This window comes from Gymnoscopelus microlampas (assembly GCF_963454915.1).
Source record: "Gymnoscopelus microlampas genome assembly, chromosome: 14".
NCBI classification, from domain to species: Eukaryota; Metazoa; Chordata; class Actinopteri; order Myctophiformes; family Myctophidae; genus Gymnoscopelus; species Gymnoscopelus microlampas.
In genome coordinates, this window is record NC_139951.1 from 48307261 (window position 1) to 48322962 (window position 15702).

General features: G+C 43.3%; 1 protein-coding gene across 2 annotated transcripts in view; it reads right to left on the minus strand.

Moving 5' to 3' along the window:
* arhgap27 (Rho GTPase activating protein 27) overlaps positions 1-15490 on the minus strand; it is a 77092-nt gene extending 61602 nt beyond the window's left edge. Inside the window, exons 1-3 of one of the 2 annotated variants that reach the window (XM_084079123.1) lie at positions 15391-15490; positions 14623-14759; positions 12422-13298 (exon numbers count right to left, since the gene is read on the minus strand). In XM_084079123.1, coding sequence (XP_083935249.1) covers positions 12422-13237 — 816 coding nt within the window. In that variant the 5' untranslated portion in view covers positions 13238-13298; positions 14623-14759; positions 15391-15490. The remainder of the gene's footprint in view (positions 1-12421; positions 13299-14622; positions 14760-15390) is intronic. The other variant, XM_084079124.1, reaches the window with a different exon arrangement.
* Between the last annotated feature and the right edge of the window lie 212 nt (positions 15491-15702).

The following is a 15702-nucleotide window of genomic DNA, read 5'->3' on the forward strand; positions in this document are numbered from 1 at the left end:
AGATTTGCTCATATATAGTATATATATATATATAATATACAATATATATATATACATATAGATATACAAGCTATGAGCTTGTATATCTGCTATTTTTGAATAGCCAAAGAAGTCTAAAATGACACAGATGGGGTAACAAGTTACTTAAATAACGAGTAACGAGTTACTTAAGTAGGTTAGGTAATAAGTAATATGTTGTAATCTATGAAAAATATACAGCAACTTACCCAACACTGGTCTTGGATGGATTAAACCCACATGAACCCTAGCGTCCCATATCCTGGGGGCGAACATCGGTTCAAACTAGCAAATCTACAAACTTCTCGCTGAAGAGATTGGGTGTAGACTAGAGGGGAATACTAGCAGGCCTAGTACAGAGCCCTGAGGGGACGCCCACGTCAACTCAAATAGGGTTTGATAGTGTGTGGGTTTTTGTTTATGGCCTGCCTTTCCCCTTAAACCACATGAACGCATATGTGTGTGTCATTTTAAGATGTATTTCTCTATTTGAAAATAGCAAAAATACAAGCTCATAGATGAGCTTGTAGATCTGCTATTTTTGAAGAAAAAAAATCATGAACATTTTAGCAAATCTTTGAAAATGTATATTGTTATAAAGCGGGGAAAAATGTATTTTGAGATGGGGGTCCGCGGCCAAAATACATATCATTTTAGGGGGTCCTTTGACATGAGAAAAGTTTGAGAACCACTGATTTATAGCAACATATGTTTTTTCAAAAAACTGTTAGGATTTTAGAAGACATTTGTAGAATCCCCCAGAAGCAAAGATTTGAGTTAAAAATGTTTAAAAATATATATATATATATTCAAAGATTTGCAAAAAAAATGTAGATTTAAAAAAGAAAAAATGTAGATCTACAAGCTTGTTTTGAATAGCCCAATGACATCTAAAAGTGACACACAGATGCGTTCCCAGTCTTACGCACTGGACAAGGGACAGGCGTTCAGCAGAGAGGAACATCAACAAACAGCACGGTGCAAATATAGCAAAAACGAAACTTCCTGACACAGAACGAAACCTGAGCCATTATACAGTATGAGTAACCTTCTGAGAAGTCTAGTTACTTTGGTCCAAATATAGGCAAACATATCTTTGCTCTGTCGCCCCACTGATTAGACATTGCTGCTAATCTAAAATAGTTTCCTCATTGACTTACAACGCACGCTGAAAGTCATTCTTTTAACAAATGCAAACACAGCAGATTCTGCCTAATCAGCCTGTCTCAGGGCCTCTGTCTGAAGAAAAAATGCCTTATGCTGTATTTCCCTTTGACCAAGAGGGAATTTTCCCTCTAGGGCTAGCGGTTAAGATGTGTCCCCTTATATAGACCTGGGTTCGAATCTCGGGCTGTTGCAGCGGTTCTCAACCGGTGGGTCGGGATTTTGGGTTGGGGGGTCAAACGTAATCAACAAACTATACAATAAAAAATGGTCAAACATTGGGCAAATTGTCAAAAAATATAAGAAAGAGGCAGCATTTTAGAACATTGCCGATCTACAGCTATTTTCACAATATTTATCAGTGGAACAGAGTCAAACTAAACGTAATGCCTCAACTCCTACAATTCCAAGTGCTTGTCAGGGTGGGGGGTCCCCAGTTCAAATATGATTATTTTGGGAGGGTCCCCAGTTCAAATATGATTATTTTTGGGGGGTCCCCAGTTCAAATATGATTATTTGGGGGGGTCGCGGACTGAACAACTTAAAGTGGTTAATCAACAACAAGGCAAAATGAAAGCTTAAGCAGAGTATCATCAAGTGCCAAGAAAAATTCCGATGTTCCACCTGTCATGTACACACAGGCCCGGGGCGATATGTCGAACATTATTGCAACACTATAGTAGATTTTATCAACCCAGGACTGACTGTGCTATTTGTTTTTCATTCAAACATACTAATAAGGACCCACGCCTCGGGACTTCCTTTTAATCCTTTAAAAACCTCGCTTGTCGTCGTTATCAAGAGCAAATCAATCTTACGTTGGCACATTCTCAACGTGTGACTCAGCCTGGCAAACAGAAACCATTCATAAACAAACAAACCCACGCTATTTTAACACATTTAAACCGGGAACGCATCTGTGTGTAACCACTTAAACCATAAGATTTTATACTTTGGGCTTTTCAAAAATAGCAGATCTACAAGCTCATAGCGCGGCACTCGGTGCTACGCTATGAGCTTGTAGATCTGCTATTCTACACGGCTATTCTACACACATTTTGTGTGCAAAATGTGTGCAAATCTTTTAATATATATATATTTTTAAGGCGAACATTTGTAACTCAAATCTTTGCTTCTGGGGGTCCCTGGAACAACATATTTTACAAATGTTCGCTTAATTTTTTTTTTTTTTCATATATATATATACACACAAGCTCATAGCGCAGCAGTCGGTGCTGCGCTATGAGCTTGTAGATCTGCTATTTTTTGATGATTTGATTTTTTGAAAATGACACAGATGCGTTCCCGGTCTTAATGGGTTAAAAAGCAGGCTATTTCAACCACATGAGCCGTACTGTACTACCCAGGGGTGGAGCCGAGCATCAGGGGGGGGGGGCGGGTCGGGGTGCGGCCCGGGACTCAGGGGCGCGGCCCATCCAGCCGTCACATCACGATGACACCCCACACAGACCTTTACTCGGCCACACTTTGCCAGCCGTGCCTCTTGGCATGAGGAGCGAGCAGACGGCGGTCCCATTTAAAGCATCATTATCATCATCATCATACATCATTTGTCAACAGTGTGTGATTGGGTTCCGCTTGTTCAACGTTGTAGGCCAGTGGTTCTCAACCACTGGTCCGGGGACCACCAGTGGTCCTTGAGGGGGTTCTAGGGGGTCCCCCAGACAAATTAATAGTTAGGAACCAAATGGACCCTTACAGGTCTGTGACTCTGAGAGTGTACAAACGGAACCAAATGGACCCTTACAGGTCTGTAACTCTGAGAGTGTTCAAATGGAACCAAATGGACCCTTACAGGTCTGTAACTCTGAGAGTGTACAAACGGAACCAAATGGACCCTTACAGGTCTGTAACTCTGAGAGTGTTCAAATGGAACCAAATGGACCCTTACAGGTCTGTGACTCTGAGAGTGTACGAATGGAACCAAATGGACCCTAACGGGTCCATTTGGTTCCATTCGTACACTCTCAGAGTTAAATGAACACTGATGATGAAACTACAGTGTAGATTGGGACCCCCAAGAAATCAAAATGGTTGAGTCCCTGTCATATCTTTTCAAATGGGGGTCCCTGGGCTAATATGTGTCAATTTGGGGGTCCTTGACGCAAAACAAGTTGAAAACCACTGTTGTAGGCTATCAGGATAATCAGAACGGCTCAGTGACTATATAAAAAAAAACATGGCTCAGGAAGTCCATTTGGGGAAAAACAGAAGGTTCTTCCCAGTTCGATCCCAGGCTTTACAAGCAACAGGACGGGGGGGGGGGGGGGGTGGAGGAGGGTGGGTGACACCGGGTAGCCAACAATGGGCTCACCTGTCAGCACCCCCCCCCCCCCGTGGCCCCCAGACACAGCTGTGTTGTGTCAGGTACAGCCCAGAGGAACAGAGAGCTGTCCTGTCCTGTACAGAAACTCTCCCACGCTACCTGTTAGAGCGGTTTACTGGCATGTGATTCACTTCACCTGCTGCCTGCTACTAGCATACATGGGCAACCGGTGGCGGCCCCGGGGGGGCCACATGCAGCCCCCACCTTCACTTAAAGCGGGCCCGCAGCTTAATATCGGGACACTGATATATTATTGATTTCAGCTGTTTATGATTCCAAACATGCAAACATGACCCGCTTTAATTACTTCAGTCTATATTAGTAGCTTAATGACTAGTATTAAAACATTCTATTGACTTTTTTATGTCCAATGTATTTGTATTTAAGTTCATAAAGTTAACATAACTAAATGCTAAATGCATTTGAAATAATTAAAAATAAATGTTACTTTTCAGAGAAATTATGGATTCCAATTAAAAAATATAGCAAAAATAGCAGATATACAAGCTCAGAAGAACACATCGTATTGCGACGTGTTTTGAGCTTGTAGATTGGCTATGTTTGCTACTTCTGTGTGACATAGACTGGGGGAAAAAAAGTTAAAATACAGAGAGACAGTATTATGTAATGTGTCCCTCTGGAGTGAGTGTGGAAATATAGTGGCCCTGGCCTCTACATCATCAAAGTTGCATCACCCCTGTGCTACAGGAAGCTATACTATACTGTACTGTACTGTACTGTACTGTTTCTCAACCAGTGGTCCGGGGACCACCAGTGGTCCTTGACGGGGTTCCAGGTGGTCCCACTCCCCAGCTAAATGATGGAGAGTTGGTAACCAAATGGACCCTTATGGATCTTTAACTCTTGAGAGAGTAAAATGAAACCAAATGGACCCGTACGGGTCCATTTGGTTTCATTTTACGCTCTCAAGAGTTAAATTATTGTTAAACATCTGCATTACTTAACTTACAAGAAGTTTAACACAATCAGAGAATGTAGAATAATTGTTATTTTGATCAACGTTTTCCTGTTATCTCTCCTATTGGTACCAACATCAATACAGCATGGATGGAATTGTGGACAAAATGTTTTCCAACGACAACACAATATTCTTGGGTCTGGGGGTCTAAATCTCATCAAACGGTGGTTCCGTGGTTCAAATGACCGATAAATAACGGACCTCGATATGAACAAAAGGTTGAAAACCACTGCTGTAACTGCACTGTCTGCAGGTAAGGAATGTTAACCAGGGTTTCACTTGTAAAAATTAACCCCCCCCTCCCCCCCCACAGACACCAGAGGTCACCAGAGGTCAGACACAGCAGCACAGAGCTAAGGTCAGGAGGTCAGGAGGAGGAGTTACTCTTTCTAGCAACACATCAATGGTTCACCACAGGACTCTGTGCAACATCTATCTGCAGCTTAAAGATGACTAGACTCTAAACCCAAGGGTTTAGACAAACAAACAAACAAACAGATAAACATTGTGAAAATAGCCGATCCACAAGCTCACAACGCCTCGCAGTAGTTTGTTTGTTGTTATCTGGTAGATTGTCTATTTTCACAATGTTTGCCTCTTTCTTACGTAATATTTGACAATTTGGCCAATTTGGTATTACAACAGTCTTAAAAGTCATTTAATTGTAACTTTATAAATGTGCAGATAACCCTGTATGCACTGTATGATCTACAAGCTCAGAACGCATCGCATTGCAACGTGTTTTGAGCTTGTAGATTGGCTATGTTAGCTACTTTTGTGTGACATAGAATGGCGAAAAAAAGTAAAAATACGGAGAGACGGTATATGCAATGTGTCCCTCTGGAGTGAGTGTGGAAATATAGTGGCCCTCTCCATTAAGATAATCATCTGGGGACAAAATAATTTGCTAGTTCAGGAAACCACTGCTCTAAACTCATCACAAACGTTTTGTTGATGATTGTTGTGCACAACGACAACAACTACTGCAAGATAAACCACATCATGTCTCTCTCTCTGTGTGTGTGTGTGTGTGTGTGTGTGTGTGTGTGTGTGTGTGTGTGTGTGTGAGTGACATGGTGCAACAACACATGGTGCAACACACACCTCTGAAGATGCGTTCATTCATGCACAACCAGCCAAAGCACGGAATGTACTATTTAATGTTTAAACTGGAAAGGCCCGGTTTGGGATTCCTATAGTATCACTCACTCACACGCGCACTCTCACACACACACACACACACACACACACACACACACACACACACACACACACACACACACACACACACACACACACACACACACACACACACACACACACACACACACACACACACACACACACACACACACACACACATCAAGTATCAATTTACTTGATGTGACTTTCATTGACTTATGATTTTATTAATGAATTATTTTGGAAAATGTCTAAATTTCAATACAAGCAATGCATTGATATTAAAAAAGAAGAGTACTCTTGTATAATTTGGCCAGAGCAACTATCCATTGCATTGAAGTAATATTTGACCAGGAGTATCTATACTTATCAGTACTCGAGTACTGCTGCGGTGGAGTACTTTTGTTTGTTGTACCACCAGTGTACTTGAGCAGCGGGCGGTCCGCGTTAATCACGTTACTGTTACTGTACTAAACTAAACTAAAGTAGCCTGCTTCAACTGACCTACATATGGGCTGACTGCCCTTTTGCGCGTATTTGGTATGCGCACACGCACACACACACACACACACACACACACACACACACACACACACACACGTGTTTGTATTGCCATACTTGCGAGGACATTAACATTTTAGGACGACAATTGTATGAATGCCATTCTTATTTTTTTTTAACTGTAAGCCTAAAGCCACAAAATAGCCGATCTACAAGCCATTGTGAGCTTGTAGATCGTCTGTTTTTCGTACTCATTGTGCAGAATGTCCCATTTCAAGTTTTCAAATGTATAAAGAAATCTTTTGAAAATAGCAGATCTACAAGCTCACAATGCGTCGCCAAGCGACGCATTGTGAGCTTGTAGATCTGCTATTTTCAAATGGCCCGAAATGTATATAGGGCTGAAGTGGTTAATGTATGTTTTGTAATAATAATCAAAATCTACAAAGAAACTAGTAACTTAAAATGTTCAAATAATTGTTTGTAGTGGAGTAAAAGTACAATATCTGCCTCTGAGATGTAGTGGAGTAGAAGTAAAAAGTATTGAAAATTGGAAATACTCCAGTAAAGTAAAAAAAAATACCTCAAAATTGTACTCAAGTGCAGTACTTGAGTAAATGTATCTAGTTACTCTTAGGACCACTGGTCCTCACAAGTATAGTAACACACACACACACACACACACACACACACACACACACACACACACACACACACACACACACACACACACACACACACACACACACACACACACACACACACACACACACACACACACACACACACACACACACACACACACACACACACAGCAGGGTTGGCATCAATGCACTGAAGCCCGGCTCACTGTGGTGGGTAAGGGGGGCCAGAGAGAGGGTGGGTGAGGGGGGTGCCCCCGCCCCCCCTCTCCCTCGGTCCATCACCATGGCGATACGGCCCTCCATTGTGGGGGGAAGAATCGCAGCTCTCGAGGGGTCCCTGCTCCCTGCACAGTGTCCACATGAGTTGCTGCCTGCGTTTGCAGCAGCTCAGTGACAGTGAGGAGGAGGGGGGGGGGTCTTTTTATCTGTCCCCCCCCCCCCCCCGTGTGCAAAAGCTGAGGAAACACACAGAGGTCTGTCCAGCACCATTGGTTCTCAAAGTGGGGCCCCCAGGGGTCCCACTCCCAGGGAGGGTCCCCAGCAAAATGAGTTAATATAGTGTGACAATCATCTACAGGCTCTATGAGCTTGTAGATCTGCTATTTTTTTTAAAACATCCCTGGCACAAAATACTTTGAGGTGGGGGGTGGGGGGGTCAAAAAATACATATTTTGGGGGTCCTTGACATGAAGAAGTTTGAGAACCACTGGTATAGCCTACTACAGATTATCTTCACCAAACTGTTTTTCAAGTAAACACCACCACACTACTGTATATATAATAATATCATAATATCAATCATTTAGCTTTGGGACCCCCTTGGAAGTTGGAGACCCATCAAGGACCCCTCGGGGTCCCCGGGCCCCACTTTGAGAACCCCAGGGGCCAGGCCTAACAGAGTCTGCAAACCTTGAGTTCATGTTACTGTTGAAATGCAACCATCACTAGAACTTACTTACAGATCTCCCATCAAGAGAACTACTTTTGGACACTGGTGGGAAAAGACACTCACATGTTTCACTTAAGTAAAAGTATCAATACTGCAATGTAGAAACACTCTGTTACAAGTAAAAGTCCGGTATCAAAATGTACTTGAGTAAAAGTACAAAAGTATTGGCATCAAAATATACTTAAAGTACCAAAAGTAAAAGTACTCCTGCATATGCAATTTAAATTGCATATGCCTAAAAAAAAGTATAAACATATTTTGAAAATAGCAGATCTACAAGCTGTCAACGTGACGCATCGCGACACGTTGAGAGCTTGTAGATCTGTTATTTTGAAATAGTAAAGTTTAAATTGGGCTGAATTGGTAAACGTATGTGTTGTCAAAATAATCAAAATCTACAAAGTGACTAGTGACTTAAGTTTTCAAATCATTGTAGTGGAATAAAAGTACAATATTTTCCTCTGAGATGTAGTGGAGTAGAAGTAAAAGTGTTGAAAGTAGTAAAATTACCTACAAATTGTACATTGGGCTACTTGAGTAAATGTACTTAGTTACTTTCCACCACTCCTTCCATCAAGACAACTTGTTTGTTTTGGAGCCAAACAACAACACACACTCACAAACACTGTAGATATGTAGGTAACAGGTATATAGGCTTATAACTAAAACTATAAACTATGGCCACTGTAAAGCTGCAATAATAACCCAGCCTAGCAGAGAAAATGGAGTCCATATTAAGACCAATAAACTGTACAGAATGTCAAAAACAACTCAGTCCTTCTTCTACGATACTCAGTCTGTTGCGTCACACATTACATTATTATCCTACCTGGCAACAGGTGCAGCAGCGCGAGCGTGGCAACACGTACAAACTGGAACTCAATGCGTTTCAAGTCAAGAAGATATCCCGGTTTGTTTGGACGACTTTCCTATATCCAGCGGGCTAAATAAATTGTGAAACTGACTTGTAAATGTTTGTTTCTACATGTTTGGTCGTGTTTCTGGCGGAGGTGCCATCCTCATCATCATAATAAAGTCTTTCCCAGGGGAACCGAACAGGGTGTTGAAGGAGGGGCGTGGCTGAATGGATGGCAGGTTGCTGGGTTAACTCCTTCCTCTCTCTCTCTCGCTCTCACTCTCACTCTCTCGGTGTCTCTCTCTCTCTAACACACAAACGTACAACCCAGCAAAGCCCGCAGCAGCCGCATGGGACTTCCCTCTTTCTTTGGTGTTTCGCCCAGGTGGGCGTGGTTATATAAACCTAACCCTAAACCTCACAGATAAATATGCCTTAACCCAGTGGTTCCCAAACTTTTTTTGGTCGTGTGACCCAAAAGAGAAATGTAATGTCTTCCCGGGTACCCAAACTAGTGAAAATAGCCGATCTGCAAGCTCGAGCTTGTAGATCTGCTATTTGAGTAGCCCTGAAACATGACTGTCATGTCATGATAGACTGACAGTCATGGCTTAGCTTCGATCTGTTTTTTTGTTTTTTTTTTCATTTACAGCCCATACATCTACATAACGTTCACATTTCAAATATAAAGTGCTTACTCCTACGGCCACGGATGTTACAATTTTAATCGGGTGGGTATAACTACCCGTATCTTCCGTATTGTTGTTCAATAAAAAGCATTTTAATCCGATCGGCGGCCATTGTCCTCATAGAGTTATAATGTATCAGAGTGCAATACACCTCTCAACCGATAGGGTAGCGTGGAGAAAATACGAAGAAAATGTCCACCGATCGGATTAAAATTATTTGTATTGAACAATTCGGAGGATACAGGTACTTAGACCCACCCGATTCAAATTGTAACATCTGTAGCCATGAGGTCAGCACTTTATATTTTAAATATGAACTTTCATGTAGATGTACTGGTTGTAAAACAGGATGAAGTTCCGATATTTACTTGCGAGTCGCGACCCATAAAAATGGGTCTGCAACTCACTGTTTGGGAACCACTGCCATGTACCTAACCTCAAAACCACGCCCACCTAGGGCGAAACACATGGGAAAGAGGGAGTCCCCAGCAAGCCATCCCATCCAACCTGTTTGGAACCTGTTTTGGACTTTCTTTGGCTCAGTGGTTTGTCAGGTCTCTCTCTCTCTCTCTCTCTCTCTCTCTCTCTCTCTCTCTCTCTCTCTCTCTCTCTCTCTCTCTCTCTATATATATATATATATATATATATATATATATATATATATATATATATATATATATATATATATCAAAACAAAGTGTTAAAAACCTAATAGTGATTATTATAAGGAGAAGAAACCACAGGACGGCAGTTGAGGATTCAGTGGAGAATAAAATACACACCTAAACGTTTTCAATGGACCCTCAAAGTGTCTCCAAAGCAGAGAAATGAAAGAAGTTGGATCAGCTGTTGTTATCAAAGTGCTGACCAGAGGAGAGGAGAGACAGGGAGAGGAAAGGAGGGGAGAGACAGGGAGAGAGGAGAGGAAAGGAGAGGAGAGGAGAGGACATGCACCCCCTCTGCCCACTGGGCCTGGCATGCATTAGCACGGCCCCGGCATTCATATGTTGATGAGCTTGGCACACACTAAATGATCCGTCCTGACAGGTTCACACTTTAGGGGAGTTATTATAGGAAACTGTGAGGCGGTAGGCCTACGGCAGGGCCAAACACACAGTAACACAGTCTGATCTGTAATCAATTTGAGACGTTTATGATAATTCTATATATTAGTTCTTCTGTCTGAGGACCTTATTCATGACAACATGGTTTATAAACGTGCTACTTGTACACATTAGTGCTGCTGTAAGCCTGTCAGTGTGCCCGCATGCTCGGGGCGTGGCCGTTCAAAGCGAGTGCCCGATGGCTTGACCCCGACCCCTATAGACCAGGGGTCTTCAACAGGGGGTCCGGGACCCCTAGGGAGTCCTCAGAGTTACTACAGGGGGTCCGCCAAATCTTTGTGTGCTATGATTTCTTTCCCCCTTAACCACTAGAACCCTAGCATCCCTTTTCTGAGGAGAACTTTAGCCAAAAATAGCAGATCTACAAGCTCACAACGCCTCGCGTTGTTGTGAGCTTGTAGATCGGCTATTTTTTGGCAAAGGTTTGGTGTAGAGGGAAAAAAGAGCAGAGCTAGTAAACAACAAAAAAAAGTAATCAGAAACACAATTTCATACAATATAGAGGGGGTCCCTGCTTCATCTCTCTCTCAGCTAGGGGGTCCTTGGCCTGAAAACGTTGAAGACCCCTGCCCTAGACAGACAGACAGACAGACAGACAGGGCAGGCCTACTTTCAATGACAGTTCAGTTTTAAGATGCTAAGTAAAAACAAAACAAAAACCATGTTCTACTCCCGAGCACGGCATACTAAATTGCTTATTAATCAATCAATTCACTACTTAGTTAATTAAAATGAAGGTTCGAGGTCATATAATCAATTATGAGTCATGACTGACACCAAACAAGATCATAGAGCAAGAGCAGAGCAAGATCAGAATGACTGCCTAGGTTGTCATGTTCTACATCACTGCACCCCCTGGTGGCGTGTGCTTGTAACGACGAGTGCTTGATTATCATGTGCCGGGTGCCTGTTCTTTGGCAGTGGTTCTCAAAGTGGGGTTCCAGGGACCCTCAGGGTTCCTTTGGGGGGGAGGGGGTTTGGGCAGGGCGGGGCGGGGAAGAGGCCTTACAGGTCTGTAACAGTTACGGAGGTCCTTTGATTGAATACCTTATGAACGGTTTGCAAGAGGTACAGATTCATACACAAGGATGCTAAAAGGATAAACCCAAGAAAGCCTATTGCTTGTTTCCATGTGTATTCAATTCATCTAAACATTTAAAGACAAACAATAATATTCAATAATATGCAAAAACATCATATAAACAAGTAGTAATCAAAAAGGAAAATATGTACAGTAAACAGTTGGGGGGGGGGGGTCCATTTACGGTGATAAGCTTAGACTTCTTCCAGTTGACAAATTGCAGACACCTGTAGGTGCTCTTTTAGAGCGGTTTTGAAGGAGGGTAGGGAGTCACAAATGTTTGGTAGGGCTGTTGGTAGGGCGTTCCACATTTTGGGTGGCATAGCAGTAAAACAAATGTAACCCCTTGATTGAGCCAAATCTGTGTTTAAAGAGATTGGTGGAGCTCCCTCTGGTGCTGTGCTTGTGTGCGTCTTTAACGTTTTTGAAGTAGTTTGACAGGTACATGGGTGTCTCTGTGGTGTAGTGTATCTTGTAGACCAGGCCCATTGCAAGTTGCTGTACTCTGTCCTCTACCCTGAGCCATCCGATCCAACTCTAGCAAAATGAGCAGGGGTTAGATGAGTTGTAGATGTAAGGCCAAGCAGTAGCCTGACCAGTTTGTTTTGGGATGGCTGGAGCCTTGTTTTCATGCATAGTCATAGTGACATTGGACGAGTGCTCCTGCTAGAGTCCTCAATGTAGTCAAAGTGTGTGTGTGTGTGTGTGTGTGTGTGTGTGTGTGTGTGTGTGTGTGTGTGTGTGTGTGTGTGTGTGTGTGTGTGTGTGTGTGTGTGTGTGTGTGTGTGTGTGTGTGTGTGTGTGTGTGTGTGTGTGTGTGTGTGTGTGTGTGTGTGCATGTGTGCGCGTGTGCATGTGTGCGTGCGTGTGTGATGTAAACATCTCACCTGGCTCTCAGGACAGAAGTCCTCAGAAAGGCCCGAGTCGGTGCTGTGATTCAGACTCTGCTGCCGCGAGTCTGCCTCTGACATCACCACCGGAGGCGGGACGTCTTCTTCTTCTTGGCATTTTACGTCCGCTATGGTCTCGTAGGTGTGGAAGCTACGGCGCGCTGTATACTTGATGACATGATTATCATCACCTCCCGGTCTGTGCGTTTGATTCTGTAAGTTCCTCCTTGGCAGATCTGTTTCATGGTTCTTATTATCCAGTGGGGGGTCCGGGAGACCGTTCCTCCTAGCCCCCTGCAGAGGAGGAAGGGGTTGTTGTTGTGCGGGGGGGAGAAGCTGATGATCGGCAGCATGCTGAGGTTCTGGGGTGGGAGCGTGAGCTGGTACATCTGCAGACAGAGCAGAGGTCTGCCCTGCCCTCGGGGCCTGGGCCTGTGCCCAGGGTTTGACGTCCGGCAGGCTTTCGGGGAAACCGAACGTGGAGAACCGGCAAGAGTTTCTGGAGGCACCGGCTGTCCCTCCGTCGCCTCGTCTCGCCACCGGCGCCGTAACCTTCGGCTCGCCGGCGGTCGGACCCTCGGGGGGTTGCCAGACGTTAGGGTCATCGTCCGGGGGGTCCAGGGTAGGCAACGGGACCTCCTTCACGTACTGAGCTGGGACGTAGAAGGGCTTTGAGTCCGAGTCTGTGCAGACGCGCCACCAGTGGTCGCTGTTCTTGGAGAGGAGAATGAAAGTGTCCTTGGGTTTGATGGATACCAGACTGCCGTCCCTGGCTGTGTATTCATATTCATGCTCCACTGAGACCAGATCCATCCTCCAGGCCACCGCTGTGATCACCTGACACAGTCATAGGCAGAGGGAAGGCATCTCAGAGCTGGAAAGAAGGAGGGGAAATTGGTGTGATTAACACGTATAACCTGTTGAACCATAACATAATATGTACCGTACGTCTCTTATTCCTATAGCGCACACGAAACAAAATGTACATTAGATTTTTGCAGCAACTACAGCATGTCCCTCACAACAAAACCTTGCACCATTACATTACATGATAACAGAACTCAAGATTTACTTTGATCATTTAAATCAACACTATTTGAAATACAGGCTCGCAATGTGTCGCGATGCAACAAGCTTGTTTGTTTTCCATTTCAGATCAGTCTACACTACAGCATATAAAAATCGTGGCAGGCTAATGAGCCGCAGCTAAATTCAATCAAATGAATAATGGGTGTGTTAGATACATCACGGTGTACTATAAGGTCATGCCATGCGTTTACCCTGTTGTAGTTTTTTAACCTGAACTGGAAAGCAAAACTACAAAATCGGGCCCAACTTGGTTTGAAAGTTCAACCCAGCCAGACAGGAGATTAACAATGGCTGGCTGATATCTACGTCAGCTGATAGAAGACAAACAAAATAGTTGTGTTCCCAACCGGAGAAGTATCTGCTTTCTTACAATGTGTGTACCATGTGTTTATCAGTTGTAAACATCAGCAGACAGCTACATTTAGAGCTGTCTGCTGATATTTACAACTGATAAACACATGGCACATACATTGTAAGCTCTAGGGTACTGTTATTTTCGGAGTCAGAGTTTTTGACACTACTCCAAAGCTCACTTCCACCCATATCAAATAAGATGCTACTTTTATGCTCGTACTTCTGGGGTGCTGACGTTCTGACATTAAAAATAGAATAGAATGCATTGCAGACTGACTAGAATGTGTGATATATGGGTTCAAGATTTTAGTTATAAGCAGTGTTGCCAGATTCTGTGAGAGAAACAAGCAACCAGGTCTAGGAAAACCAGCCCAAAAGAAGCGACTATGGGCAACATGAGTACTTCAACATATACATCAGCTATTTGAAAATAGCAGATCTACAAGCTCACAACGCGGCGCGATGCGACGCGTTGTGAGCTTGTAGATCGGCTGTTTTCAAATCAAATCTTGCGGGGAAATTATAATAAGCAGATCTTGGCAACCCTGGTTATAAAGACACAAATGAACTCATGTCCCCAGTAATGTGCTGTTGTCGAGTCCCACAGGGAGGTGGCTTGGGGTTTTCTGCTAGACAACTTATAGACCTGACTCTCACAGACCACGGGAAGCAGGGTTTTCTGCTAGACAACTATAAGCCGAGTGAGTTTCACAGAGACCCACGCGGAGCAGGCAGTGACGCTCAAAAACCCTCACCCCGCAAAACAGGAAGCCTGCTGCAGCAAGCTGTGACAGAACATCACCTCAACGCAGTCACGTTGGAATCACAGCTCCATATAAGGCCCTTTGGCAGCCCCATGAATCAGCCACAGAAACATGCACTTCTCTTATTCCTATAGCGCAGCAGAGAAACAAAATGTACACATGTTGGTTTGTGTGGCAACTGACAGCAAGCCCCTCGCGTTGTGAGCTTGTAGATCTGCTACTTTCAAAATAGCCTATACGTACAAAATAGGGAGTAAGGTGGTTCATGTATGTTTTACAATGTAAACATGTATATCTGCAAAGTAACTAGTAACTAAAGTGTTCAAATAATGGAGTGGAGTAAAAGTACAATGTTTGCCTTTGAGATGTAGTGGAGTAGAAGTTAAAGTATTGGAAATTGGAAACGCTCACGTAAAGTACAAATACCTTAAAATTGTACTTAAGAACAGTACCTAAGTAAATGTACATAGTTACTTTCCACTACTGAACACAACACAACACAACACAACACAACAACAAAACCTTGCACCATTACATGACAGCAGAACTCAAGGTTTACTTTGATCATTTAAATCAACGCTGTTTGACAATAAAAACAATGAAAGAACCGTCACTGGAATATACAGTATAAGTCAGAGTTCATTGTCCCTTGGCTATAGGCTATATAAACACACTGATATAACCTGAGTTATGACAATAATTATTCAATTATGTGTAAGTTGTGCTGCCAGGAGTTGTACAGTATGTATACATACATACCTCTAGTGTGTGAATCTTCAGTGTTATCCTCTATTTCCTTTGGAAAGATCCAGACTGGTGTTTGTGTGTCACCGTTGGCTCCTCCATTCAGCCATGATGATGACACTATATGTTGTCAGCCCAATAAAACCTGACTTATTGAGTTGTTATGTCACATGGTTTGGTTTCATGCCGCTACTCGCCTAAGCCTCTCTCAGTTCCTGGTGTGTGTGTGTGTGTGTGTGTGCGCGCTGTGGTGGAAAGTAACCAAGTAAACTAAGTACATTTACTCAAGTACTGTGCTTAAGTGCAATTTTGAGGTGTTTTTTTTTT